Below are 24,406 nucleotides of genomic sequence, written 5' to 3' on the forward strand. Positions count from 1 at the left end.
AGGCAGCCAGGACACAGTGGCACGGATGTCACACGCAGCCGTGGCACGAGGACACAGGACACGGATGTCACACGCAGCCGTGACACACAAACCTGCCCTGAGACAGCCGCGGGATGTGACAGCGGGACACAGGGACATCAGCCACACCCAGGGACACAGACATGGCACATGGGACAAGACCCATGGCCCTGGCACAGCCACCCATGGGGGGCAGTGGAGGGGACAGACACACCCACAGCCACGGCTGCCTCAGTTTCCCCAGACCAGGCACGAAGCCGCCGCCACAGCCCTGTCACCGCAGCCCCGCCACCGCCATCGAGCGCTGTCACCACCCCCAGGACGGATGAGGCGACCTTTCCAGCCCCCCGTGCGGGGACATTAATCCCGTATGGATTTACCATTAAGGAGCAATCACCGGCTCCGGGGGAAACTGAGGCACGGAAGGACGCGGCGGAGACGTGCCCGCCAGGCAGGGGCCACCAAAGCCACCGTGGGGGTGCTGGGATGGGGAGAGGTGGCAGAAGGGGGTCCCCAAAACCGCCGGGATGGCCCCACGCAGCTGCAGCCGCATCCCCGGCCGTGGGGTGGAGGGGACGCGGCCCGCGGGGACACTGCGGGGTGCCACCAGCGCGGCTGGAGGCGACACGATTCGGCCGGAGGGGACACGGGAGGGTGCCAGCCCCGGCCGGAGGGGACGCGTCCCCCCACTCCTGGCCCGGTTGTCACCCGGGCGAGCGGCGGCGGGGACGCGGCTGGTGGCAGCGCGGGGGGGGGCTGTCCCCCGTGGCGTGGCCGCGCTGTGACACCCGCGGGGGTGCGGGGACACGGGCGGGGGGTCCCGGCCGAGCGGCGCCGGGCTCAGGGCAGCGCCGGGAGGGGCGAGCAGCCCCCGCAGCCCCCCCCCCGCCCCCGGCCCCGAACCTCGCACGTCCCCGCGGTCGATGCGGAGCTGACGGGACCGAGGGGGCTGCGGGGACCCCCCCGGGGCTGCCCCACCGCGGGGCCTGGGGGGCCCCCACGGCAGCGCCAATGTCACCGCGCTGTCACAGCCGTCCCCCGGGCGAGGCCGGGGAGGGGGGGATCAGGGGGGGATCAGGGCGCGGGTGGCCCCCAGCAGCCGCGGGGGGACCCGGGGGGAGGCGGGAGCTTTCTGCCCCATTTATCCGAGTGACAGCAAACAGACATTTTCCAAAGGTCACAGGATGGCTCTGCCGCGGGGCGGGGCGGGGGGGGGGGGGCGCGGGCTGCACCCCCCGGCGGGGACAGGGCCGGGGGGGGGGGGTTCCCTGCCTGCCCCCACCTCTCCAAGGGCAATGAGGAGGAAGAGGAGGGTCTGGGGGTGAAGGCGCGGGGCTGGAGCCGCCGGGGGGGGGCGGGGGGGTCCCGCGGGGTGAGGAGCTGCGGTGGCCCCCCCCGAGCAAACAGGGCTCTGCCGCCTGCCCGCGTTTTATGGCCCCGGTTCCGCCGGAGGCGCCATTAGGGCCCCCCGGAGGAAGCCCCTTATCAGCCCTGTTTGCTTTTCCGGACAGGGCGGGGGGACACGGACACCGGGGAGGGACAGGGACACCAGCCCAGCCTGGTGGCGGGGGACACGGACACTGGCCCAGCCCGGGGGGGGGGGGGACACGGACACCAGGGAGGGACAGGGACACCGGCACAGCCCGGGGGGGGACACGGACAGCTCGGGGGGGACACACACAGCCCAGGGACAGGATGAGGGCACTGAAGCCACAGCCCATGGGGGTTGCCAGCCCCTCCCTGGGTCCCACCGGGACCCCCCACCCGTGCCAGAACACCCACAGCCCCAAGTCCCCAAAGTGGGTCCCCCTCAAGCAGCTCTCCCTAAGCCCCTCAAACTCACATCCCTTCCCAGACCTGCCCCCCCCCCTAAAGTGGAGAACCCCAAAAAGAAGTTTCTGCCCCAAAAGCTGCAGCCCCTCACCCTGGCACCCAAAGACGAGCCCCCCGGGGTGAGACATTAAAGATTTCTCACTGCATCAGTAAAAATATTTTTTTTTTTTTGGGGGGTGGGGAGCAGTGACACCCCTCAGCAGGGAGAGGGGCCGTGGCCACACAGTGGCCGCCACCCCCCCAGGCAGGAACCCCCCACCCATCCTCCGCCAAAATTATCAAATATTTACAAACAACACAAAAAAAAAAAAATCAACAAATAAATAGCAGCGCTCCCTAAAAAAAACCCCCCCACCCTTTACCCCCGTTCCCCCTCATCCGTCGGTGGCCAGGATGACCACGGCCCCGAAGATGCCGACGTTTTGGCCGATGAGCTTCATCTGGTTCCAGAACTCGACGCGGCGCAGGGCGTGCCAGTAGCCCAGGTTGCCGTCGATGAGCAGGATGGCCAGCGGCAGCAGCACGGCCAGCACCTGCGCCGCCGCCCGCACGTAGTAGCCCGACAGGAAGGCCAGGGCCAGCAGCCCGTAGAGCAGGAAGAGCAGCTGCAGGGCCAGCTCGCCCCCCAGCAGGTGGTCCAGGTAGGCCAGGCGGTCCTCGGTGCTGTGCTGCAGGGAGTAGGCCTGCGGGGACAGCGGGGGACGCTCTGGGGACAGCGGCAGCGGGGCCCTGCTCTGCGGGTGGCACCGGTGCCATCCAAGGTTTCTCCCCCAGGGACAACGGGGAGCTGGGGTGTGCTGGCACTGGGAGCACCCACACAAGAGTTCTACGCCGGGGGCCACGGAGTGGTGGCACTGGAAACGATCCCCCAAGGACAGGTGCTGCCCAGGGCTTCTGCCCTGGGGACACTGGTGGCACCACCCTGAGGCTCGGTGACAGTGTGGGCTTGGTGGCACTGGTGACACCACCCTGAGGCTTGGTGGCACTGTGGGCTTGGTGGCACTGGTGACACCATCCTGAGGCTCGGTGACAGTGTGGGTTCAGTGGCATTGGTGACACCACCCTGAGGCTCGGTGGCACTGTGGGCTTGGTGGCACTGGTGACACCACCCTGAGGCTCAGTGGCACCAGTGACACCACCCTGAGGCTTGGTGGCACTGTGGGCTCAGTGGCACTGGTGACACCACCCTGAGGCTCAGTGGCACCAGTGACACCACCCTGAGGCTTGGTGGCGTTGGTGGCACCACCCTGAGGCTTGGTGGCACTGTGGGCTCGGTGACACTGTGGGCTCAGTGGCACCAGTGACACCACCCTGAGGCTCAGTGACACTGTGGGCTCAGTGGCATTGGTGACACCACCTTGAGGCTCGGTGACACTGTGGGCTCGGTGGCACTGTGGGCTCGGTGGCACTGGTGACACCACCCTGAGGTTTGGTGACACTGTGGGCTCAGTAGCACCAGTGACACCACCCTGAGGCTCCCACCAGGGACAACCCGGAGCACTGTGAGCACTGTCCCGAGGCTTCTCCCGCAGGGAACCGTGTCCCCAGCCCGCAGCGTGGCAGCACAGAGCTGTCCCCTGGCTGTCCCCCAGCTGTCCCCTGGCTGTCCCCAGCCCCGTTACCTGGCAGATGAGGTAGATGCCCAGGAACACCTGGCCCGTGGACTGCAGGGAGCGGCTGCGGGGTTTCTGCCGGTACAGCTCCCCGGCGCCGCTGGCCAGGATCAGGAAGCCGCCGATGATGGCGATGGTGCGCGAGTACATCCTCACCTGCGGGGCCGCGGCGCCCTCAGTGCCAGCCCGGGGCTCTGGGGGCAGGGCAGGATAATGGGGTGGGGGGGGGGGGGTCTCACCTTGAGCCAGTCGCCGTAGTGCACGTGGCCCCCGACGTGGGCGGCGTAGGTGGCCACCGCCAGCTGCAGCGCGGCCCCCAGGGCGAACCAGCGCCGCTTGACGCCGAAGGACATGAAGCTGGCGCAGAGCACGGCCACGCCCATGTCCACGTACAGGTAGGGCACCGGGATGTCCGGCTTCCTGCGGGGGACGGCAGCTCCGGCACCCCCGGACTCACCCCGGAGCCCCCAAAGCCTCCCCCAGGTTATCGGGGAGCTGCAGCCCTGCCCCTGCCCCACAGAGCCCCTCCGGGCCCCTCTGCTGCTCTGTCACCTTCTCCAGACCCCAAATCCTCCCCCAGACCCCAAACCCTTCTCCCAACCCCAAATCCTCCCCCAGACCCCAAACTCTTTCCCAGACCCCAAATCCCCCAGACCCCAAACCCTTTACAGACCCCAAAGCCTCCCCCAGACCCCAAACTCTTTCCCAGACCCCAAACCCATCCCCAGACCCCAAAGCCTCCCCCAAACCCCAAACCCTTTCCCAGACCCCAAACCCTTCCCCAGACCTCAAACCCTCCAGACTCCAAACCCTTTCCCAAACCCCAAATCCTTCCCCAGATCCCAAACCCATCCCCAGACCCCAAATCTTCCTCTAGACCCCAAATCTTCCTCTGGACCCTGACGCTACCGGGGTCTCCCCTCAGCCCCAGGCAGCAGCTCCGTGCCCCACCCCAAACCCCACCTGCCCCGGCCCCACCGAGGGTCCCTGTCACCTGCCCCGGCCCCACCGAGGGTCCCTGTCACCCGGAGCTGCCCCACACTCACCCAGGAGCCCCCCAGCTGCCCCACACCTCAGCAGCCGCCCAGGCCCCGCACCCCCAGCCCCTCACAGCCCCGGCTCCCGCACCAGCCTCTGCACCCCGGACACTCGGGGCTCCCCCCGAGCCCCTCAAGCACCCCAGGCTCTCACAGATCCCCCCCAGCCCGGCCCCACAGCGCGCCCTGCCCGCACGAGCACCCGCAGGCCGCTCCCAGGCCCAGGCTCTCCCCACGAGCCCTTGCAGGCGCCCCCGCCCCGTGTCGCCCCGCGGGCGCGCGCACCGGCGCAGGTCGGCGCGCTCCGCGCAGAGCAGGAGCCCGCTGAAGCAGTGCCAGAAGGGGAAGCGGGTGAGCAGGACGCCGCCGCCCGCCGTGAGCAGCCGCAGCGCCCGCCGCCTCCACCCGCGGCCCGCCGCCATGACCGGGCCGTCCCGCCGGAAACGCCGCGCCGGAAGCGCAGCCTCGCGGACCAATCAGCGCCGCCCTGCCAGAGGAAGGCACGCCCCCGGTACAAACCACGCCCCTTTAATTGGAGCGCCCTCATTAGGCTCAGGCCGCGCCCCTCCATTCCAATGGCGGCTCCTGCCCCACAAAGGAAGGTCCCGCTCCGGAACAGCCGCGCCCGCCGAGCCTCCGGCCTGCCCTGGGCCGCGCCTTCTCCCTGAAACCGCGCCCGTCAATCAAACAAACCTTCATTGAAAATACCGCGCCACGCCACGCCCCCTCGCTGAAACCACGCCCCATAACAAAGAAGGTAATAAACCCCTCCCCAAGCCACGCCCATGCCGCTTAACCACGCCCCCTCGAGGCCACGCCCCCATTGAGCCCCCACAGACTCCGGTGATGGTTAAAAAAATTTCGGGTTTTTATTGTTTTTTGCTAAACAAGACTAAAAAATTTTCCTTTTTTTTTCTTTTTTTTTAATTTTTTTTTTTAATCTTTAATTTTCCTAAAGGCAGGGCTTGAATTGTTTTGAGCTTGATTTGCTTTTTTTTTTTTTAATTTAAAAAAAAAAAAAACCACAAAATAAAAACAGTCAAAGGAAACAACAAGGGGAGAGGGAGGATCGTGGCAAAACCAAAAAAAAAATTAAAATTAAAAAAAAATTAAAAATTAAATGAAAAAGGGAAAAAAATTTAAAAACATAAAGGAAATGGGGGGAAAACCCCAAATCCAGGTTCTGGCTGCTCCCGAGGGTTGTGTTAGAGGCATTTTTTGCCACGACCCTACTGGAAGCAGACAAATATTTAAAGAACATTTTAATATATATTCATATATATATTTAAAGATAAGAAAAATAAGACTAATTCAAGCCTTGCCCTGTGCAAACAAAATTAAAACGAGACCACGTTGGTCATGAGGGTCCCGGGTCGGCCACCGCAGTCAGCTCGTTAGCTTTATTTTCTGGAGGGATTTTTGGGGAAGAGGGAGGCAGGAATTGGGAGGAAAAGGAGAAAAAAAAAAAAAAAAAGGCCAAAAAATAAAATTAACAGAGTCTGACTGGCTGGAGGGAGAAACCATGGCGGAAAAACAAAGTCTGTTAGTCAAGTAATGCGTGAGGAGCTTTAAATTATTCTCTTTTCTCGTTTGTTTTAAAGTCTAAAGTTTGGAATTGGTTGAGATTCCCCAAAGAGAGAGAGAGAGAGAGGGGGGGGGGGAGGGAAAAAAAAAAAAAAAAAAAAAAAAAAAAAAGGAAATAAAAGTTGACGTTGCCCCCGGCGCCGCCTCCGGGGAGGGGACACGGGGACAGCAGGGAGGTGGCCCTGAGGTGGCCTCAGGATGACAGGGACGTGTCCTTCTGTGTCTGCTGTGCTTGTGAACGCTGCAGGACCTTCTGGCTTTCCACGTCCCGGAAATGTTTCTCCACCTGCGGGGCAAGGGGGGCACAGAGGGGTTTAGAGAATGAGAAGTGCCCAGGAGGGGCTGGAGGAAGCCCAGGAGGGGCTGGGGGAAGTCCAGGAGGGGCTGGGGGAAGTCCAGGAGGGGCTGGGGAAGCCCAGGAGGGGCTGGGGAAGCCCAGGAGGGGCTGGGGGAAGTCCAGGAGGGGCTGGGGACGTCCAGGAGGGGCTGGAGGAAGCCCAGGAGGGGCTGGAGTAGCCCAGGACGGGCTGGGGAAGCCCAGGAGGGGCTGGAGGAAGCCCAGGACGGGCTGGAGGAAGCCCAGGAGGGGTTGGGGAAGCCCAGGAGGGGCTGGAGGAAGCCCAGGACGGGCTGGAGGAAGCCCAGGAGGGGTTGGGGAAGCCCAGGAGGGGCTGGAGGAAGCCCAGGAGGAGTTGGAGGAAGCCCAGGAGGGGCTGGAGGAAGCCCAGGAGGGGCTGGAGGAAGCCCAGGAGGGGCTGGGGGAAGCCCAGGAGGGGCTGGGGGAAGCCCAGGCGGGGCTGGGGAAGCCCAGGACGGGCTGGGGAAACCCAGGAGGGGCTGGAGGCCAAGCAAGGAGGGGTCCCGGGTGTCCCCAGGGAGGTGACACCTGCCCAGTCCCTCCCAGTGTCCCCAGCCCCGGCTCAGCATTCTGAGCACACGGCTCCAAGAAGGGTGGCAGGGGGATCTGGAGAGGGAAGGGGATGCCCAGGAGGGGCTGGAGCCTCACCAAGGAGGGCTCCTGGCTGTCCCCAGGTCGTGCCACCCTCCCGGTGTCCCCAGCCCACACTCACTATTTTGCGTACGTGGCTCAGGGCGCTTCCCTCTTTGCCTTTGCAGTTTTCCACCTGGTACGGAGGGGCAATGACGACTTCTTCCATCACAACTATGTTCTTCTCCTGCCATTTACAGTCTTTAATGCTGAGGGGAGGGAGGGACAACGGCTGGGGTGAGCCTGTGTCCCACTGAGGGGGCAAAGAGCCCCCCACCCCCGTCACTCCAGGGTCCAGCTGGAGAGGGGTGGGACTCCAGGGGGGTGGGATGTGCCAGGAAGGGGCAGGGAGCAGGCAGGGAGCCACCCTTCTCCCTGAGGATGCCACCCAGGACACAGCAGAGCCTTCCAGGGCAAACCAGAGAGACCCAGCTATGGCAATCCCCCAAAAAGGTTGTGAAGGACCCCAAAAGGGAGCGTGGGGACCCCCGAGGCGGGCACTGGGAACCCCCGAGGCGGGCACTTACGTCTTATGGATGGTCTGGAAGAGCTGCTGCCCCTCCAGAGAGACACCAGCACTAATTGCATACGCCTGGCTCATCTTCTCCTCCTTCTCCGTCCGTGCTTTGTTGGCAAGCTGGGAAAACACAGGGACAGGGAATTGGGCTGGGAGCAGCGAGGGGGACACGGGGACGCCCTGGGCACGGCTCTGCCCCTTGTGATTCCAGCCTAAACTCCCCTTTGGAGGCACCCCCACCTCTGCCGGGGACTCACAGAGATTTGGGGGATGGTGGTGCCATTTTTTCACACCCCCTGCTCTTTCCCCTTGGCCTTTTGTGAATAAATTCTGGCATTTCAGGTGCAAACCACCCCCCCCTCACTACTCAGTTTACTTGGGATGGAGATGGGGAAGAGGAGCCTGGAATACCCAACACGCTGGGAGTAGGTGCTCCACGCAGGAGTACGAGCAACTTTAGCCTGCAGCAGTTGGTTTGCTCCCAAAAAAAATAACCAGAACCGGTTATCTGGGAGTCGCATCCGTGTGCGGGGAGGTGTGATTACACACAGGGTGCTGGAATAGAGATGGAAAACCCCGACCCTGGCATCCCCCATGCTGCATCCCATGGATGTGGGAGGAGAAGGAAGCAGAGCCTGGAGGCAGCAGCCTTGGACCAGCTGCCTTTTCCTGGCTGGAGCTGCCGCAGTGGAGGAGCCACAGCAGCATCATCCCTCCTCTTCCTCCTCCTGGAGCCTCCTCATTCCTGGGAGCACACCCAGAGCTGGACTGGCTTCCTGGTGCTGGCTGAGGGGGTTTCACCCCTTCCAAAGCCCCTCTGAGGACAGAAAAGCCTCAGCTCCCTCTGACTGGGGACACTTTAGGCACTGCAGGAGCACTGGGATGCTCCCCGTGTGCTCCCTGAATGCCTCAGTGGGCACAGGAGCCTTCCTCACCCTCACAAGCCACCCACCCCACTCCAGGTGGGAATGGTTCTCTCCAAGACCACCAGCCAGGCTTCCAAACCAGACACAACGTTCCACAGGAACTTCCCTGCACCCCACACCCTTCCCAGCCTTCCCTGGGCTGCCACAGCCCCTCACCCCTCCAGGGAGGGTCTGCCACAAGGCTGGAGAAGTGGCATCCCCCACCACACTGGGATGGGCTGGAATTGTGAGCCCTGGGAATCCCCTCTGCCGTGTCCTCCCAGAGCAGATCCCCTTCCCAGCCAGACCAGACCCCCCCTTCCCCAGCCTGAGGTTTAGATCCCCTCTGTCCCAGGCCTTGGGATGCTCCTCCAGCAGCTGCTGCATCCACACCTGGGGACAGCCCTGACAAGAGGCCAGCGGGAGGTGACCAGAACCCCCGGAGAGGTGCCAGCAGCAGCAGCACCCCGGCATTCCCACGGGATCCATCCCTGTGCTCGTCAGCCCTGCAGCAGGTGTGCCCTCCCTGCCCATCCGAGGAGGAAATGCACTCATTTCCCAGGAAAAAATGCACCTATTTCCCATGAAAAAATGCACCCGTTTCCCATGAAAAAATGCACCCGTTTCCCACCAGGAATTGCACCCATTTCCCATGAAGAAATGCACCCGTTTCTCACCAGGAAATGCACCTGTTTCCCATGAAGAAATGCACCCGTTTCCCATGAAGAAATGCACCCGTTTCCCAGGAAAAAATGCACCTATTTCCCATGAAAAAATGCACCCGTTTCCCATGAAAAAATGCACCCGTTTCCCACCAGGAATTGCACCTGTTTCCCATGAAGAAATGCACCCGTTTCCCAGGAAAAAATGCACCCGTTTCCCAGGAAAAAATGCATCTGTTTCCCACCAGGAAACAGCTCAGCTCCAGCCCCTGGATCCCAGCACTCCAAGGAGTTCCCTGCACACACCTCGTCAATGGATGAGTCACTCCCTGCTCCCGTGGGGTGAGTGACGGAATTCAGGGACTGTGGGGGCCACCAAGGTTCATGCCAGGGCCCCCAGGGGCCATGCCAGGGTCCCCCCCAGGGCCAGGCTGGCCCCTCATCCCAGCTGGGTGCCAGCAGGCTGAGGAGATCAAGGGGATCCCTCCAAAATCTCCCTGGAATGGCACCGGATGGCTGTGCCCAGTGCCAGCCCCGTGGGACAGCGGTGTCCCCAAAAGTCCCCAACTCTCTGGGTTCCCTGGAGCACTGCCAGCACTGCCATGTGCCCACACCTCCTCCTCCCAGTATAACCAGTACCGGCCACCAACATCCCAGTCCTGCAGCACCATCCCAGCCCAGCCTGCCTGAGCCCCCACGGGGAAGGAGATGTGGGGCAGACCCCACAGAACTGCCCTCCTGCCACTGGAACAGCCCCTTCCAACCCGACTGCATCTGTCATTCCCCCCCACACCAAACCCAGGTGAGCACTGGAATTCCTGAGGGGGCGCCCCAAAATGAGCACTAGAATTCCTGAGGGGGCTCCCCACAGTGAGCACTGGAATTCCCGAGGGGGCGCCCCAAAATGAGCACTGGAATTCCTGAGGGGATTCCCCACAGTGAGAACTGGAATTCCTGAGGGGGTTCCCCACAGGGAGCACTGGAATTCCTGAGGGGGCTCCCCACAGTGAGCACTGGAATTCCTGAGGGGGCTCCCCAAAATGAGCACTGCAATTCCTGAGGGGGCTCCCCTCGGGCTGCGCTCCCAGCGATGTCACTCGCTGCACTGACAGCCAACAGTCACATCGTGGTGGCAGCTGTGTCACCCGAGACCTCGGACGTGTTAATCCATCGGGAAGGGACCCAGGAGGGGATGGACACCCAGCTGGTGCCACCTGTGTGGCACAAAGCCCTGGGAGAGGTGTCCCTGTGGGACAAGGAGGTGACAACTGAGCACCCCACACCTGGAGCCATCCCAGCACTCAGGGCTCGGGGTCACCTTCCCTTTCTTTCACCTCACTGGGAATCAGAAGTGATCCCGCTCCAGGATGGATGAAAAGCAATTCCTCAGAATTCCATGAGCTCCCCTTTATGAGTTCACCTTTACCCCTCCTGTGCACTCCAAAACGCCAAAATCTAGATCCAACACAGCATCATCCAGACCCCAAACACCACCACCTGGACCCAAACTACCAAAACCCAGGCTCCAAACCCCTCAAAATGCAAGCCCCAAAACAAGATCACCTTAGACCCAAAACCACCAAAATCCAGGTCCGCAAATGCCAAAAATCTAGACATAAAATCCGGACCCTAAAACCACCCAAAAAAACAGGCCCTAAATGCCAAAAGCCCAGACCTTAAACCAAACAAAACCCAGGCCTCCAAATGCCAAAATCCAGATCCCAAACTGGTAAAATCCAGCCCCAAATCACCAAATCCAAGCCTCAGGATGGAACTCTGGGAAGCTGCGCTGGGAGCAGCTCCAGCAGCAAATCCCGCTGGATCCCTGCAGGATTCCTGGGGATCCCTGCAGGATTCCTGGGGATCCCTGCTGAGGGGCTCTCTCACCTTGCTGACGTTGAGGGAGGCTAAAGGGGGAGGCGTTTCCGTGCGGTCATTGATTATTTCCACTTCTGACACGTACTGTAAGTTTACGAGCAGGATGTCTGCGTGGTTGGGCTTGCCACTGGAAGAGGGGCATTCTGGAGGAAGGGGTTAAGGAAAACAAATCCACAGAGAGGCTTTTGTAGGTGGGACACGGCCCAGGAGCAAAGCAGGAGAAGGTTGGGTTTGTGGGAAGCTCCTCTGCTCCCTTGTCCCTGCCTGGGGTCAGCAGTGATCCCATCTCACTCATCTCTCCCTGCACCTGTTTTGGTGCTGATCCTGGTCTAGCCCAACTCCAGACTGAGTTCTCCAGTCCTGGTGCACCAACACCAGCCCACCACCACCACCTGCCTGAACCAGCACCACCAAATTTGCTCTTTTTCCACCAGAACTCTTTTCCTCCTGCAGGCAGCAGCCTCCCGGGGAGCATTCCCTGTTCTGGAATTCCCAGGAGAGGGACACACAAGGTTGGTTGTTGGTACTGCTGTTGGGAATGAGACAGCACCCCCCCCCAAAAAAAAAAAAAAAAAAACAAAAACAAAACAAACCCACCCCTTCCAGAGCTGACAGGAATTCCTGCACAATTCCTCTGCTCCCATGAGGATGGAGGGATGGATGGAGCACAACACGGAGAGCCTCTTCCATGCCAGCACCATCTCCTCCTGGAGGAGACCCTCATGGAAGCCCCTGTTCCTCTCCAACCCCCCCCTGAGCACAAGGTGGAGCCCTCCCTAAGAAACGCCGTTCAGTGGCGAGCAGGAAGCCAGGGAATTGCAGTCTCCCCCTCTGGGGGATGAGCTGGAGCACCCCAGCTGTGGGGTGAGCTGGACTTTGGGAAGTGCTCAGCTCCCCGTGGGGCTGACAAGCAGCACTGAGCAACCTGTCGGACCCTCTGGGACTTCCCTGGCAGCTCCCCTGGCTCCAATCACACCCCAGGCACCCACGGGGCCTTTCCCCGCTCTGTTTCCCACAGCTCCAGCCACAAAACCCTTTCCCAGCTCCTCACTCCCTGCAGAACCCACCCCTGGGCCCCCCCAGAACTCCAACGCCAGCCCTGAGCTGAGCATTCACCTTTCCCCCCTCTCCTGGGACCCTCCACTGCTCTCCAACAGCCCTCGGCTTTTCCTGTTCCTTGCAGATCCCAAACAAAACCATATCCACATGTATCCATACTGGGGGGTGGGCAGGGAGCACCCCACTGCCCCCACTCACCCCAAAACAAAGCTTCCAACCCCCCCACAGTGAATGCCACACCCCCACTCACCCCACTACAGGGTTCCTCACTGCCCTCCCCCCCCAAAAAAAAACCCTCCAGGACACCGCAGTCCCCACTATTCTCCCCAAAACTTGGTGCTCTCTCTTTCTCCATTCAAGCCAGGACAGGGCTCCCCACTCCCCCCCCCCAGAAGTTCTTTATAATACAGGGCCCCCCATTCACCCCCATACGGGCTCCCAATCCCCCCCATTCACCCTAACACAGGCTCCCCGATCCCCCCAAAACAAACCTCCTCAATTCCCCCCAAAATCTCCCTGCAGGACACCCCACATCCCATTCACCCACTACAAGACCCCCAAGTCCCCCATTCACCCCAGTGCAGGGCTCCTCAACCCCGCGGTTACAAGCCCCCCCCCCCCCCCCCGGCCCCCCAGTCCCTCCACACGGAGCTCCCCGTTCACCCCGACACAAATCTCTCCAATTTCCCCAAAACCTCCCTACCGGGCTCCCCACGTCCCTCGGGGGTCTCCCCGCTGCCCCTCAAACCCCTCCCTGTCGCCGCCCACCTCGATCCCCTCACACCCCCTCCCCTCCTTCGCCCCCTTTCCCCTCCCTCCCTCACGCCCCCCCCCCCCACCCCCTCATCGGGCGGGCCGCAGAGGCCCGAGCGGGCCGCGCCGGGGCCGGGACCAGCGCGGCGAGGCGCGGGCGGGTGGATACTGAGCGCCAGCATCTTGCTGGGGTAGTCGAAGGCGACGACCTCGCCCTGGAGGCGCTGCTCCTGGCAGGTGCGGCAGGACACCTGGCTGCCCACGCTGAAGTACTCGCCCGGCGCCGCCATCTTGTCCGCCCGCAGCGCCCGCGGCTCCGCTCGCCTCGGCCAGGCGCGGCGGGGGCGGGGCCGCGCGGCAGCGAGGGCGGGGATTGGCGCTCCGCCCCGCCGATCTGCTCCGCCCCGCGCGCTGATTGGCCGAGCCCGCGCCGGCCGCGGTTTGTCCCTCCCGCCCCGCCGTAGCGCGCCGCCCCGCGGGGGGGGGTGATGGGAAGTGTAGGCGGAAGAGGGCGCTGAGAGCGGCGGGAGGGAGTTTTGAGGGGTCCCCGGGATGAAGCCCCCCCCTCAGGTACCTCCCGCCGGTACCGGGGGGTGGGCAGCGCCACCGGGAGGTTCAGGGAAGGTCAGGGAGGCTCAGAGGCTGCTGGTGGGAATGGGGAGGCCGCGGGTCTGATGTAGGGAGACCCCAGGGAGGCCTCGGGCCTGAGAGCCCAGGGAGGCCCAGAGGGACCCCAAGGATGCCCAGGACCCGCTTAGGGAGACCCCAGGGAAACCCCAAGGAATACCAAGGGTGGCTCCAGGCAAGACTCCAGGGAGACCCCAGGCCTTCTGCAGAATCACCACAGGAGACCCAGGAGGTTTCCAAGGGAAAGCCCCCAGGGAGTTGGTGGCTCTTTGGAGCATCTCAGCTGCTCCAGCAAATCCCACACCAATCCCCCGGGATCCTGCCCTGTTCCCCATCCCAGAGCCACAGGTGTGTTCTGCCCCCGGGCAGAAACTGGGGAGTCATTTGTGGGCAAACTTCAAGTGGTGAATGAGTGCCTGAATCAGTGCCAAGGGTTCCTAAGGATCCATCCACCTCTCAGTCTCTCTCCAAGGGGTTCCTAAGGATCCATCCACCTCCCACTCTCTCCCCAAGGGGTTCCTAAGGATCCATCCACCTCCCACCCTGTCCCTGAGGGGTTCCTAAGGATCCATCCACCTCCCAGTCTCTCTCCAAGGGGTTCCTAAGGATCCATCCACCTCCCACCCTGTCCCCGAGGGGTTCCTAAGGATCCATCCACCTCCCAGTCTCTCCCCAAGGGGTTCCTAAGGATCCATCCACCTCCCACCCTGTCCCCAAGGGGTTCCTCCAGATCCTGATCTCCCTGCTGTGCCCCAGCCCAGTGCCATGGATGCCCTGCACGAGGCCGGGATCCACGCCGCCGTGGCCCTGCAGGCTGGGCCGCCCTGGCTGGAGCAGTTCTGGCTCTTCCTGACGTCCCACCTGGATCCCAATTCCATCTACACCGTCTGCTTCCCGCTGGCCCGCGGGCTGGACGAGCGCGTGTCCCTGATGGTTCTCTGGATCGCCCTGGTGGCCGAGTGGCTCAACGTGGTCCTCAAGTGGTGAGGGGGGGCACACGGAGGGGGGCACTGGGACACTCCCTGCTCCCTGCCCCAGGAATTCTGGGCAGAGGCTCCCTGGCTGTGGCATTCCGCGGGGTCACCCGAGCCGCCCTGAGCGTCTGCCAGGAATTCCTGGCAGAGAAAAGCTCCGGAGGAATCAGGGTTGGCAAGGGATCCTGATCCTCTGTGGCTTCATCCTGGAGATGGGATCATCCCGGGATGGGCTGCAGGGATCCTGCTCTCCTGGATCATTCAGGATGGGCTGCAGGGATCCTGCTGTCCTGGAGATCCCGGGATGGGCTGCAGGGATCCTCCTCTCCTGGATCATTCAGGATGGGCTGCAGGGATCCTGCTGTCCTGGATCCCAGGATGGGCTGCAGGGATCCTGCTCTCCTGGAGATCCCAGGATGGGCTGCAGGGATCCTGCTGTCCTGGAGATCCCAGGATGGGCTGCAGGGATCCTGCTCTCCTGGATCCCGGGATGGGCTGCAGGGATCCTGCTCTCCTGGAGATCCCAGGATGGGCTGCAGGGATCCAGCCCCTGGCTCTCTGGGCTCTCTCCCACGCTCCGTGCTGTCCCTGCCGCAGGTTCCTGTTCGGGGAGCGCCCGTACTGGTGGATCCACGAGTCGGGGCTCTCCAGCCAGGAGCAGCTCCCGCTGCGCCAGTTCCCGGTCACCTGCGAGACGGGGCCAGGTGAGTCCCAGCTCGGGCAGCCCCGGGATCCCCGGGGAAGAGCCCCAGGAGCCCCATCCACGTGGGAACGCTGGGCTGGAGGCGGGAAGAGCCATTCCTGAGCAGCGGGGAGGGGTTGGGATTGACATCGCCAGCTCTCCTGTGCTTCATCCCCCAGGGAGCCCCTCGGGCCACTGCATGATCCTGGGGGCGGCCCTGTGGCCAGTTGTCACCGCCCTGAGCAAGGGAGTGTCCAGGTACACCCGGAGGTGAGTCCTCAGCCTCTGTGGGAAGAGGGGGGTGAGATGTGGGGCCGCTCCTGTGGGGCAGACCCCACGGGGAGCAGGCAGGAGGAGTCCCGGGATGGAGACACCGTCCCTTGGAAGCTTCCAGAGCACCTGTGGGACGAGGGGGTGGATGTGGGACCCCAGCACCCGTGGAGGGTGATATGGATCCCTTCCCTCCCAGCAGGGCGGCTCCAGGGGGACACATCCCTTCCCTGGCAGCTCGGGAAGAGGCTGTAGAGCCCCTGAATGCCCCCCAGGACTTTTTGTTGCCCCTTTCAGCTGTGCTTCCCTCCTTTGCACCCCGCCCCGCTGAGCCCCGTTCCCTTCCAGCCGGCTGCTGAGGCTGATCCCATTCCTCATCTACATCCTCCTGCTGGTGGCCATGGGGCTCTCCCGGATCTTCGTCCTGGCCCACTTCCCCCATCAGGTGGTCACCGGCTCCCTGGCAGGTGAGGGGGGCACCCCAGCTCCTTCCCCTTCCCTCAAGCCCCTTCCCAGTCCATCCCAGTGCCAAGCCCGTCTGTCCCCCCCCGCCAGGGATGGCTCTGGGCTGGGGGCTGCAGCGCTGGCCCCCCAACTTCCTCAAGTGCCGGTTCTTCCTGCTGACGGCTCTGGGGCTGCTCCTGAGCGCGCTGGCCCTGCACGGGCTGGCCACAGCCGCAGGCCTGGACCTGGACTGGTGAGTGCCCGGGGACAGGGGTCCCACGGGGACAGGGGTGTCACAGGGGGAAAGGGTGTCACAGGGGGAAAAGGGTGTCACAGGGGGAAAAGGGTGTCATGGGGGAAAAGGGGTGTCACGGGGGAAAGGGGTGTCACAGGGTAAAAGGGGTGTCACAGGGGGAAAGGGTGTCACGGGGGAAAGGGGTGTCATGGGGTGAAAGGGTGTCACAGGGGGAAAGGGTGTCACGGGGAAAAGGGGTGTCACAGGGGGACAGGGGTGTCACAGGACAAAGGTGTCACATGGATCAGCCTTCCGGGGTGCTAGGGGTGTACCCCAGGGATGTGCCCACCGGGGAGGGGTCTCCCCAGGGAGCAGCCCTCCAGGCTGGAGGGAGGCATCCCCAGGAATCTGCTTCCAGGAGTAATTTGCGGTCGTGCAGGGACTAACTGCAGGGATGTACCCCCCGAGCTGTTTGGGGACGGGGGCTGACCGCAGAGCTCTTCCCCCAACCCGTTTCTCGGGGGGTGCACAACCCAAAAGCCCCTCATCTCCCCCCCTCCCCACCAGGTCCCTCCGCCGGGCCAGCGCCCGGTGCTGGGAGCCGGCCTGGCTGCGGCCGGAGACGCGGCCCTGGGCCTCGCTGTGCCGGGTGAGCGGCAGCGCGCTGGGGCTGGCCCTGGCCGCCAGGCACCCGCTGAGCCGCCGCGCCGCCGAGGAGCTGCGGGGGCTGGAGCCGCCGCTGGGCAGCGCCGCGCTGGGGCTGCTGGCCCTGGACATGCTGCACAAGCTGCCCAAGAGCGACGAGGCGGCCCTGTGGTACCTGAACGTGGGCGCCCGCTACACCCTGGGGCCCGTGCTGGTGGCCTCCCTCCTGCCCCAGCTCATCCTCATCCTCCGCCGGCTCCGGGCAGCCCCCTAAACCCCCCCCCCTCACTTTATCGGGGAAGGGGGGGGGGATCTGCTCCCAGTTCATCCCCACCTGTCCCAGGCACCCCCAAATTTGACTAGGGGGTGTCTGCTCTGTTGCCAGTTCATTCTCACACTCTTTTTGCCCCAGGGACCCCGATATTGAGTAGGGGGTCCCCATTTCTGTCCCAGTTCATGCTCACCCTCCCTTTCCCCAGAGACCCCAAATTGAGTGGGGGGGGGTCTCCGCTCTGTTCCCGGTTCACTCTCACTCCTTCCCCCCCCAGGCCGAGCAGTTGTCCCGGTTCATGCTCACCCTCGCCTGCCCCAGGGACCCCCCCCTCACCCCGGGCAGGGCGTCCCAGCCCCCCGGGGCCGAGCCGGGGGTGCCCCGTGCCCAGCGGGTCTGGGGACACAGCCCAGGGACAGCCCCGGCCCGGGGGGGGACACTGAGCTGCCAGCCCCGTCCCCAGCTGTCCCCAGTTCTCCACAGCAGGGATGGGGCCCCCCCCCGCCCCGCCGGGACCCCCCCCCAGCCCGGTGTGTGCGGGGCTGCCCCCGTTTGGAACCAAATAAAGCTCCAGAACCGAGCCCGGCCCCGAGTGCTGGGGGTTGGGTTGGGGGGACAGCGAGGACAGAGCCCCCCGAGCCCGGGGGTGACAAAGGGGACCCGCCCCGCTCCCTCCCCGCGCCTCTTGCGGTGCCTGGGGAAACTGAGGCACGTGGGGGACACCGCGGGGAGGACGGGGCAGGAAAAGGGGACTCGGGGACAGGAAAAGGGACACAGGGGCACCCCCCAGCAGCACCCCCAAAGGCAGCGGGCCCGGCGGGTATTGCCAGAAACAGTTTATTTATACAAGGACGAACATCGGTGACATCTTTACAAAATACCGAACCGAGACCCGGAGCGAGCGTGAGCGGGGACGGACAGGACCGGGGGGGGACACGGGGGACACACTGCGGGGGGGGGGGGGGGGGACACACGACGACACCAGCCCAAAGCAAGCCGGGCACGCTGCCCCCAAAATCCAGAGGCGTTTCCCTCTCCTGGGGTGGGGAGGGGGATCCCCCACCACACTCGGGGTGTCCCCAGCGTTGGGGACACGCACGATCCCCCCCCGTTCCTCACCCTAAACCAGGGTCTTTCCCCCCCAGGAGAGGTGACAAGGACAACCTTAGCCCTCTGTCCTAATTTGGGACCACCCCAAATTCCCCCCCCCCCGCCCCCGGAATAATTTAACCCACGACGTGCTGTCCCTGTGCCAGTTCCCCCCCTCCGCCCCCCCCATTAAAAAAATACTATTAAATAAATCCATCTGTAATAAATTATATCCCTTTTTTTTTTTTTTTTTGGGGGGGGGGTTGGGTGGTTTTCTCTCTTTTAAAGCTAAAATTGCTCTGAGGCCCCTCCGGCTGGTGACAAAACAGGAAAATAAAGTGGTTTTTCCTCTTTTTTTTTTTTTTTTTTTTTTTTCTTTTTCCCTCTCCTATAAGGATAAATTTGATCCCAACAAAGGCGCCGGGGTGACAAAGTGACAGGGGAGTGGGGGGACAGGGCTCGTCCCTTTGTCTCATGTCCCCGTCCAAAACGGGGAGGCCGAAGGGAAAAAAAAAACAAACCCAAGAAAATTAAAAAAAAAACCCAAAATGAAGGGAAATTAAGGCATTAAAAAAAAATACTTACTTAAAGGCACGAAGATTTCCCATCGCCTCCCCCGGGGTGGGGGGACGGATCCGGAGCCAGGGAGGGAACGAGGGGGGCAGACACACAGAAATAGGGGGAAAATAAGGAAAAAACCCTAAAAAATAAAATCTCGAGGAGCCCCGGGGGGGTCCGGGCAGCGCCGGGGGGACCCGACGGACACGGGGGACACGGGGGGACACGGGGGGACAGGGGGTGCTGGTGGAACTGCTGCTGCACAAGAGACACGACCGCAAACACTGCGGGGAGCCGGGGGCACAGGACGGGCGGGGGGATTTTTTTTTGTGGTTTTCTCCTTTTTTTAATAGAAAAAGAAAATATTTTCCTCTTTTTTTTTTTTTTCGTTTTCCTTTCGATTTCTCCCTTTTTTTTTGGTTTTTTTTTGTCTTTTTTTTTTTTTTTTTAGTTTTTTTTTGTTTGTGTTTTGGATTTTTTTTTTCCTTTTACTGTGATTTTTTTGTTTTTGTGTGTGTGTGTGTTTTTTGTCTCTTCCGGGTGTTCCTTGGTTTTCGGGATGATCCGGGCGGGTCAGAGCGTGGGCTCGGCCTCCATCGGCTCCTCTGCTGGCCTGGGCAGAGGAGGGACAAGTGTCTGTCACCCCCCTGGGACACGTGTCCTCGCCAGTGTCACACCCCCGTGTCCCCCCAGTGTCACACCTGGCTCCATTCACGTCCTCTGTGACGCCCCTGGTGTTACACTCCCATGTCCCCCATGTCTCCCTGTGTCCCCCCAGTGTCACACCCCAGTGTCACACACCCTCCATGTCCCCCCCATGTCCCCCCCAGTGTCACACCTGGCTCTGTGCACCTTCCCCGTGTCCCCTCCGGTGTCACACCCAGCTCCATGCACACCCCCTGTGTCCCCCAGTGTCCCCCCAGTGTCACACACCCTCCGTGTCCCCGGTGTCCCCCCAGTGTCACACCCACCCCATGTCCCCAGTGTCCCTCCAGTGTCACACCCTCCATGTCCCCAGTGTCCCCCAGTGTCCCCCCAGTGTCACACAGCCTCCGTATCCCCTGTGTTCCCCCAGTGTCACACCCACCCCATGTCTCCAGTGTCCCCCCGTGTCCCCTCAGTGTCACACCCACCCCATGTCCCCCCAGTGTCACACACCCTCTGTATCCCCCCGTGTCCCCCCAGTGTCACACACCCTCCGTGTCCCCAGTGTCCCCCCAGTGTCACACACCCTCCGTGTCCCCAGTGTCCCCCCAGTGTCACACCCACCCCATGTCCCCCGTGTCCTCCCAGTGTCACACACCCTCCGTGTCTCCCCATGTCCCCCCAGTGTCACACCCACCCCATGTCCCCCCAGTGTCACACATCCCCTGTGTTCCCCAGTGTCCCCCAGTGTCACACCCCCTCCGCATCCCCCCGTGTCCCCCAGTGTCACACCCACCCCATGTCCCCCCAGTGTCACACAGCCTCTGTATCCCCCCGTGTCCCCCCAGTGTCACACACCCTCCGTGTCTCCCCATGTCCCCCCAGTGTCACACATCCCCTGTGTTCCCCAGTGTCCCCCAGTGTCACACACCCCCCGTATCCCCCCGTGTCCCCCCAGTGTCACACCCACCCCGTGTCCCCCCAGTGTCACACACCCCCCGTGTCCCCCCGTGTCCGTGGGCCGCACCTGGCCTGGGGCTCCGTCCCGGCCCCGCCGTGCTCGGCGCCCACGGACAGCAGGGCCATGGCTGTCACCGTCTCGGCCTCCTCGGTGTCCCCGCGCTGCGCCTCCAGCAGGGACCGGCCCACGGCGGCGGCGAAGCGCCGGACAGAGCCCCAGTGCCGGCCTGCGGGGACAGGGACGGGGCCACGGCTGGGACGGAGCGGCCGGTGCCCCCCCGGTGCCCCCCCGTGTCCCTCCGTGTCCCCCCATGACAGAACCGGCCCCTCCCGTGCCCCCGTTCTCACTCTGGATCTCGATGACCTTCTCCAGCGTGGCCACCGCGTTCACGTTGGGCTTCTGCTGCAGCAGGGCCGGGTCCAGGGGCTCCAGCTGGGGTGGGGACACCCCGTCAGCCCCCCCAAACTGCCACCAGCACCCCCAGAGGCAAGGCAGGGACGGGACCGGAGCCCCCGCAACCAACGAGGGGAAACTGAGGCACGACACGGGGCGTGCGCCACAACACGCCCTTGGGGAAGGGCCGGGGGGCTCGGGGGGGCCTCGGGGGTGTCCCCCCGTACCTCGAGGCCGAGCAGGGCGGTGACACAGGCCTCCGAGGCGTCGCAGATGGCCGTCAGGTCGTGTCCCCCCTCCAGCGCCAGCACCACCCGGCCCCCCGCCAGCATCATCAGCTGCTTCGTCAGGTGCCCGAAACCTGGGGGGCAGCGGGCACGGGGTGAGGGGCGGCCGGGCCGGGGTCCCCGCCCCGGGCTGCCCCCAGACCCCACTCACACTTGGCGGTGACGGAGTAGCCACCGAGCGGGGACAGGTGGCCCTCGACGGCGTCGAAGCCGGCGGAGACCAGCACCAGGTCCGGGGAGAACTCGTTGGCGATGGGCATCACCACCGTCCTGGGGGCAGCGGCGGCTCGGGACCCCCCCAGGGCTGGGGGAGCCCCCCAGGAGGGCAGAGACCCTTCCCAGGGTGGAGGGAGCTCCCAGAGCACAGGACATGGGGACCCTCCCAGATTACAGGGACAGCCCAGGACTTGGGGAGCCCCTCAGGGAGCAGGGACCCCCCCCCCAATGTGTGCAGGGACCCCCTAAGGTGTGCAGGGACCCCCCCTAAGGTGTGCAGGGACCCCCTAAGGTGTGCAGGGACCCCCCCAAGGTGTGCAGGGACCCCCTAAGGTGTGCAAGGATCCCCACCAAGGTGTGCAGGGACCCCCTGATGCAGCCCCCCCCCCCCCCTCCACTGCACAGAGACCCTTCCCCCAGGACACAGGGACCCCTCCCATAGGACAGAGCCCCCCCAAGGGCTCAGGAACCCCCCCCAGGACACCGGAATTCCCCGAGGCACAGCCCCCTCGTGCCATGGAGCCCCTCCCCAGCCATGCCCCCCACCGTGCAGGTGTGGCCCCCCCCCACCTGAAGGCTGTCAGGTACTCCACGTCCCCGATCGGGGGGTCCACGCCGCCGGTCCAGGCGATGTTGATGTTGTAGCCCACGCCCAGCCCGCTGCCCACCTGGGCACAGCCACAGGTGACCCCCTCAGTGCCACAGCCAGGGTAGGTGGGGGGCACGGAGTGGGGGGACCCCCAACCCCAAACTCCCCCCCGGTACCTCCTCGGGGGCCCCGCTGCCCGGGAAGAAGTTGCCGTCGTCGTAGCGGTGCAGGGAGATGTAGAGCACGTGGGGGTCGCTGTAGAAGGCCTGCTGGGTCCCGTTCCCGTGGTGGATGTCCTGGGGGGGCACCCGGGTGTCAGGGACCCCCCCCACACACCCACCCACGCGGTCCCCAAGGCCTGTGGGGTCCCCCCCGTCCCCCCTTACCCAGTCCACGATGAGGATCCTGCCCACGCTGAGCCGCTGCTGCAGCAGCTTGGCCGAGATGGCCACCGAGTTGAAGAAGCAAAAGCCCCTGGGGACAAGGGACATGGGACATCAGTGGAGGGGGTGGCCCTGGGTGGGGGTCCCACCCCGTCCCTGTACTCACATGGCCGTGGACTCCTCAGCGTGGTGGCCTGGGGGGCGGATGACAGCGAAGCCATTCTGGGGGACAGAGAGGGACAGGGGTGGGACACGGAGGGATGTGTGTGTGTGACACAGAGACACGTGTGGCACTGGGACACAACTGGGACAGAGGGACATGGGTGGGACACAGAGGGACATGTGTGTGTGACACAGAGACACGTGTGGCATCGGGACACAACCAGGACAGAGGGACATGCATGGGACAGGGAGGGACACGGGTGGGACACGGAGGGACGTGTGTGTGTGACACAGAGACATGTGTGGCATCGGGACACAACCAGGACAGAGGGACACGGGTGGGACAGGGAGGGACACGTGCAGGGAGGCAGAGTGACGGTGACACGCGCTCACCTTGACCTCCCCCGCGGCCACCTTGAAGGCCAGCTCGAGCAGGCAGCCCACGGCCGTGCGCACCGCGCTGGACGAGTGCAGCTCGTTCCACACCGTGTCACTGTCCACCTGCGGGGACACCGGGGCTCAGCGGGGCACGGCCACCCCGGGGACGCCCCCAGCCCTGCCCCCAGACTCACCCCGATGCCCCCGCACGGCAGCACCGCGTACGTCTTCGGAGTGATGGGACCTGCGGGGTCAAGGGGTGATGGGGACAAGGGGATCCCGCGGGATAAGGGGACCTCTGAGCACCCCAAAGGATTGGGAACCCCAGGGGACAGGGGGATCCCATGGGAAAGGAGGAACCCAAGGCACCCCAAGGGATGGGGAACCCCAGGGGACAGAGGGATCCCATGGGAAAGGAGGAACCCAAGGCACCCCAAGGGATGGGGAACCCCAGGGGACAGAGGGATCCCCTGGGACCCCTGAACGCCCCAAGAACTGGGACCCCCACAGGACACGGACTCTCCTGGACACCCCAGAGGGAGCGGACCCGCAGGGAACAGAGGGATCACAAGGAACAGGGCAGCAAGGTGACCCCAGCTCCAGAGAGGGGGCTCCCAGGCATCGGGGGCCCCCCAGCACCCACCCAGCAGCTTTTTGCTGTCCAGTTTCTGGCGGTTCAGGGGGCTGGTGCCGTAGAGCAGCGCGTGGTGCTCCGAGTGCACCGTCTGGATCTCCTCCAGCGTCGCCTTCCTGCCCCGGATCCGCTGGGAAGGGGCAAAGGCTGAGCCCCCCGGGCTCCCCGTGCCATCCCGAGCCCCCCCCTCCCCCCGGGACGCGGGGAGCTCCCCCCTCACCTCACACTTCCCCAGCAGCCCCGTCTCCTGCAGCCGGGACCAGATGCTCTGGATGCGGCCGGCGTGCTCGGGGTGGATGGTGGTGTTCCCGCAGGTGCACTGGTGCTTCAGCATGAACGTGTCGTACACCACGCCTGGGCACAGCACAGCTGGCACGGCTGGCACCCCGGGACCCCCCCGGGGAGGGGCAGCCCCAAGGGGAAGGGGGATCCCAGGGGATCCCTGGGCACCCCGAGATGTTGGGAGCCCCGGGAGACAAAGGGAGACCACGGGACTGGGGGACATCAGGCACCCCCAGGTACTGGGAACCCCAGGGGACAGAGGGATCCTGTGGATTAGGGGGACCCCAGGACATTCCAAAGTACTGGGAACCCCAGGGGACTGAGGGATCCTGTGGCACGTAGGGGACCCCAGGACATTCCAAAGTACTGGGAACCCCAGGGGACAGAGGGATCCTATGGAGTAGGGGACCCCAGGACATTCCAAAGTACTGGGAACCCCAGGGGACTGAGGGATCCTGTGGCACGTAGGGGACCCCAGGACATTCCAAAGTACTGGGAACCCCAGGGGACTGAGGGATCCTGTGGCACGTAGGGGACCCCAGGACATTCCAAAGTACTGGGAACCCCAGAGGACAGAGGGATCCTGTGGATTAGGGGGACCCCAGGACATTCCAAAGTACTGGGAACCCCAGAGGACAGAGGGATCCTGTGGAGTAGGGGACCCAAGGACATTCCAAAGTACTGGGAACCCCAGGGGACTGAGGGATCCTGTGGATCAGGGGGACCCCTGGGCACCCCGAGGGATTGGGAACCCCAGGGGAGAAGCGAATCCCACGGGAGAGGAACATCCACAGCCCCAGCACGGAATGGGACACTCGGCGGGGGGCGGGGGGA

General features: G+C 63.8%; 4 protein-coding genes across 6 annotated transcripts; 1 reads left to right on the forward strand and 3 right to left on the reverse strand.

Annotated features, from left to right (window-relative positions):
- Positions 1-2,193: 2,193 nt before the first annotated feature.
- Positions 2,194-4,938, reverse strand: TMEM101 (transmembrane protein 101). Its single transcript, XM_053965156.1, has 4 exons — positions 4,787-4,938; positions 3,704-3,884; positions 3,474-3,620; positions 2,194-2,534 (listed from the first exon to the last, which is right to left on the reverse strand). The coding sequence occupies exons 1-4, from the start codon at positions 4,921-4,923 to the stop codon at positions 2,226-2,228; spliced, it is 774 nt and encodes a 257-aa protein (XP_053821131.1). The 5' UTR covers positions 4,924-4,938; the 3' UTR covers positions 2,194-2,225.
- A 407-nt stretch (positions 4,939-5,345) lies between these two features.
- LSM12 (LSM12 homolog) lies at positions 5,346-13,196 on the reverse strand. The gene is made up of 5 exons (XM_053965157.1): positions 13,017-13,196; positions 11,045-11,178; positions 7,601-7,710; positions 7,156-7,282; positions 5,346-6,371 (listed from the first exon to the last, which is right to left on the reverse strand). The coding sequence occupies exons 1-5, from the start codon at positions 13,135-13,137 to the stop codon at positions 6,279-6,281; spliced, it is 585 nt and encodes a 194-aa protein (XP_053821132.1). The 5' UTR covers positions 13,138-13,196; the 3' UTR covers positions 5,346-6,278.
- Positions 13,197-13,318: 122 nt separating this feature from the next.
- Positions 13,319-17,575, forward strand: G6PC3 (glucose-6-phosphatase catalytic subunit 3). Of its 3 annotated transcripts, none has more exons than XM_053965154.1 (7): positions 13,319-13,417; positions 14,231-14,457; positions 15,046-15,152; positions 15,310-15,400; positions 15,749-15,867; positions 15,956-16,097; positions 16,647-17,575. In XM_053965154.1, the coding sequence occupies exons 1-7, from the start codon at positions 13,400-13,402 to the stop codon at positions 16,996-16,998; spliced, it is 1,056 nt and encodes a 351-aa protein (XP_053821129.1). In that variant the 5' UTR covers positions 13,319-13,399; the 3' UTR covers positions 16,999-17,575. The 3 variants fall into 3 exon arrangements, with proteins under 3 accessions (XP_053821129.1, XP_053821127.1, XP_053821130.1); XM_053965152.1 differs by having other exon boundaries at positions 13,392-13,471; XM_053965155.1 differs by lacking the exon at positions 13,319-13,417 and adding an exon at positions 13,496-13,822.
- A 725-nt stretch (positions 17,576-18,300) lies between these two features.
- LOC128800153 (histone deacetylase 5-like) lies at positions 18,301-24,358 on the reverse strand. The gene is made up of 13 exons (XM_053965141.1): positions 23,511-24,358; positions 23,300-23,420; positions 22,851-22,900; positions 22,672-22,779; positions 22,283-22,338; positions 22,120-22,207; positions 21,910-22,029; positions 21,715-21,812; positions 21,080-21,198; positions 20,869-21,002; positions 20,596-20,680; positions 20,315-20,474; positions 18,301-19,255 (listed from the first exon to the last, which is right to left on the reverse strand). Exons 1-13 carry the CDS (start codon positions 24,180-24,182, stop codon positions 19,216-19,218), a joined length of 1,851 nt encoding a protein of 616 aa, XP_053821116.1. The 5' UTR covers positions 24,183-24,358; the 3' UTR covers positions 18,301-19,215.
- Between the last annotated feature and the right edge of the window lie 48 nt (positions 24,359-24,406).

Source organism: Vidua chalybeata, chromosome 26, assembly GCF_026979565.1.
Source record: "Vidua chalybeata isolate OUT-0048 chromosome 26, bVidCha1 merged haplotype, whole genome shotgun sequence".
NCBI lineage: Eukaryota > Metazoa > Chordata > Aves > Passeriformes > Viduidae > Vidua > Vidua chalybeata.

Bases quoted from the DNA above. Each gene is read 5' to 3' on its own strand.
- LSM12 (XM_053965157.1), bottom strand. From the start codon at position 13,137: ATGGCGGCGCCGGGCGAGTACTTCAGCGTGGGCAGCCAGGTGTCCTGC. The intron at 11,179-13,016 runs GTATCCACCCGC...CCCTTCCTCCAG, and splicing joins CAGCAAGATGCTGGCGCTCA to AATGCCCCTCTTCCAGTGGC. The intron at 6,372-7,155 runs GTGAGTGTGGGC...CTTGCCCCGCAG, and splicing joins TGAGCCACGTACGCAAAATA to GTGGAGAAACATTTCCGGGA.
- G6PC3 (XM_053965152.1), top strand. From the start codon at position 13,400: ATGAAGCCCCCCCCTCAGGTACCTCCCGCCGGTACCGGGGGGTGGGCA. The intron at 15,153-15,309 runs GTGAGTCCCAGC...TTCATCCCCCAG, and splicing joins CACCTGCGAGACGGGGCCAG to GGAGCCCCTCGGGCCACTGC. The intron at 15,868-15,955 runs GTGAGGGGGGCA...CCCCCCCGCCAG, and splicing joins GGTCACCGGCTCCCTGGCAG to GGATGGCTCTGGGCTGGGGG.
- LOC128800153 (XM_053965141.1), bottom strand. From the start codon at position 24,182: ATGTCCTGGGGTCCCCCTAATCCACAGGATCCCTCTGTCCTCTGGGGT. The intron at 22,901-23,299 runs GTGGGTGCTGGG...TTGACCCCGCAG, and splicing joins GGACAGCAAAAAGCTGCTGG to GTCCCATCACTCCGAAGACG. The intron at 19,256-20,314 runs GTGCGGCCCACG...TCCTCTGCCCAG, and splicing joins GGGACGGAGCCCCAGGCCAG to GCCAGCAGAGGAGCCGATGG.
- TMEM101 (XM_053965156.1), bottom strand. From the start codon at position 4,923: ATGGCGGCGGGCCGCGGGTGGAGGCGGCGGGCGCTGCGGCTGCTCACG. The intron at 3,885-4,786 runs GTGCGCGCGCCC...CGTCCCCCGCAG, and splicing joins GAGCGCGCCGACCTGCGCCG to GAAGCCGGACATCCCGGTGC. The intron at 3,621-3,703 runs GTGAGACCCCCC...GCGGCCCCGCAG, and splicing joins ACTACGGCGACTGGCTCAAG to GTGAGGATGTACTCGCGCAC.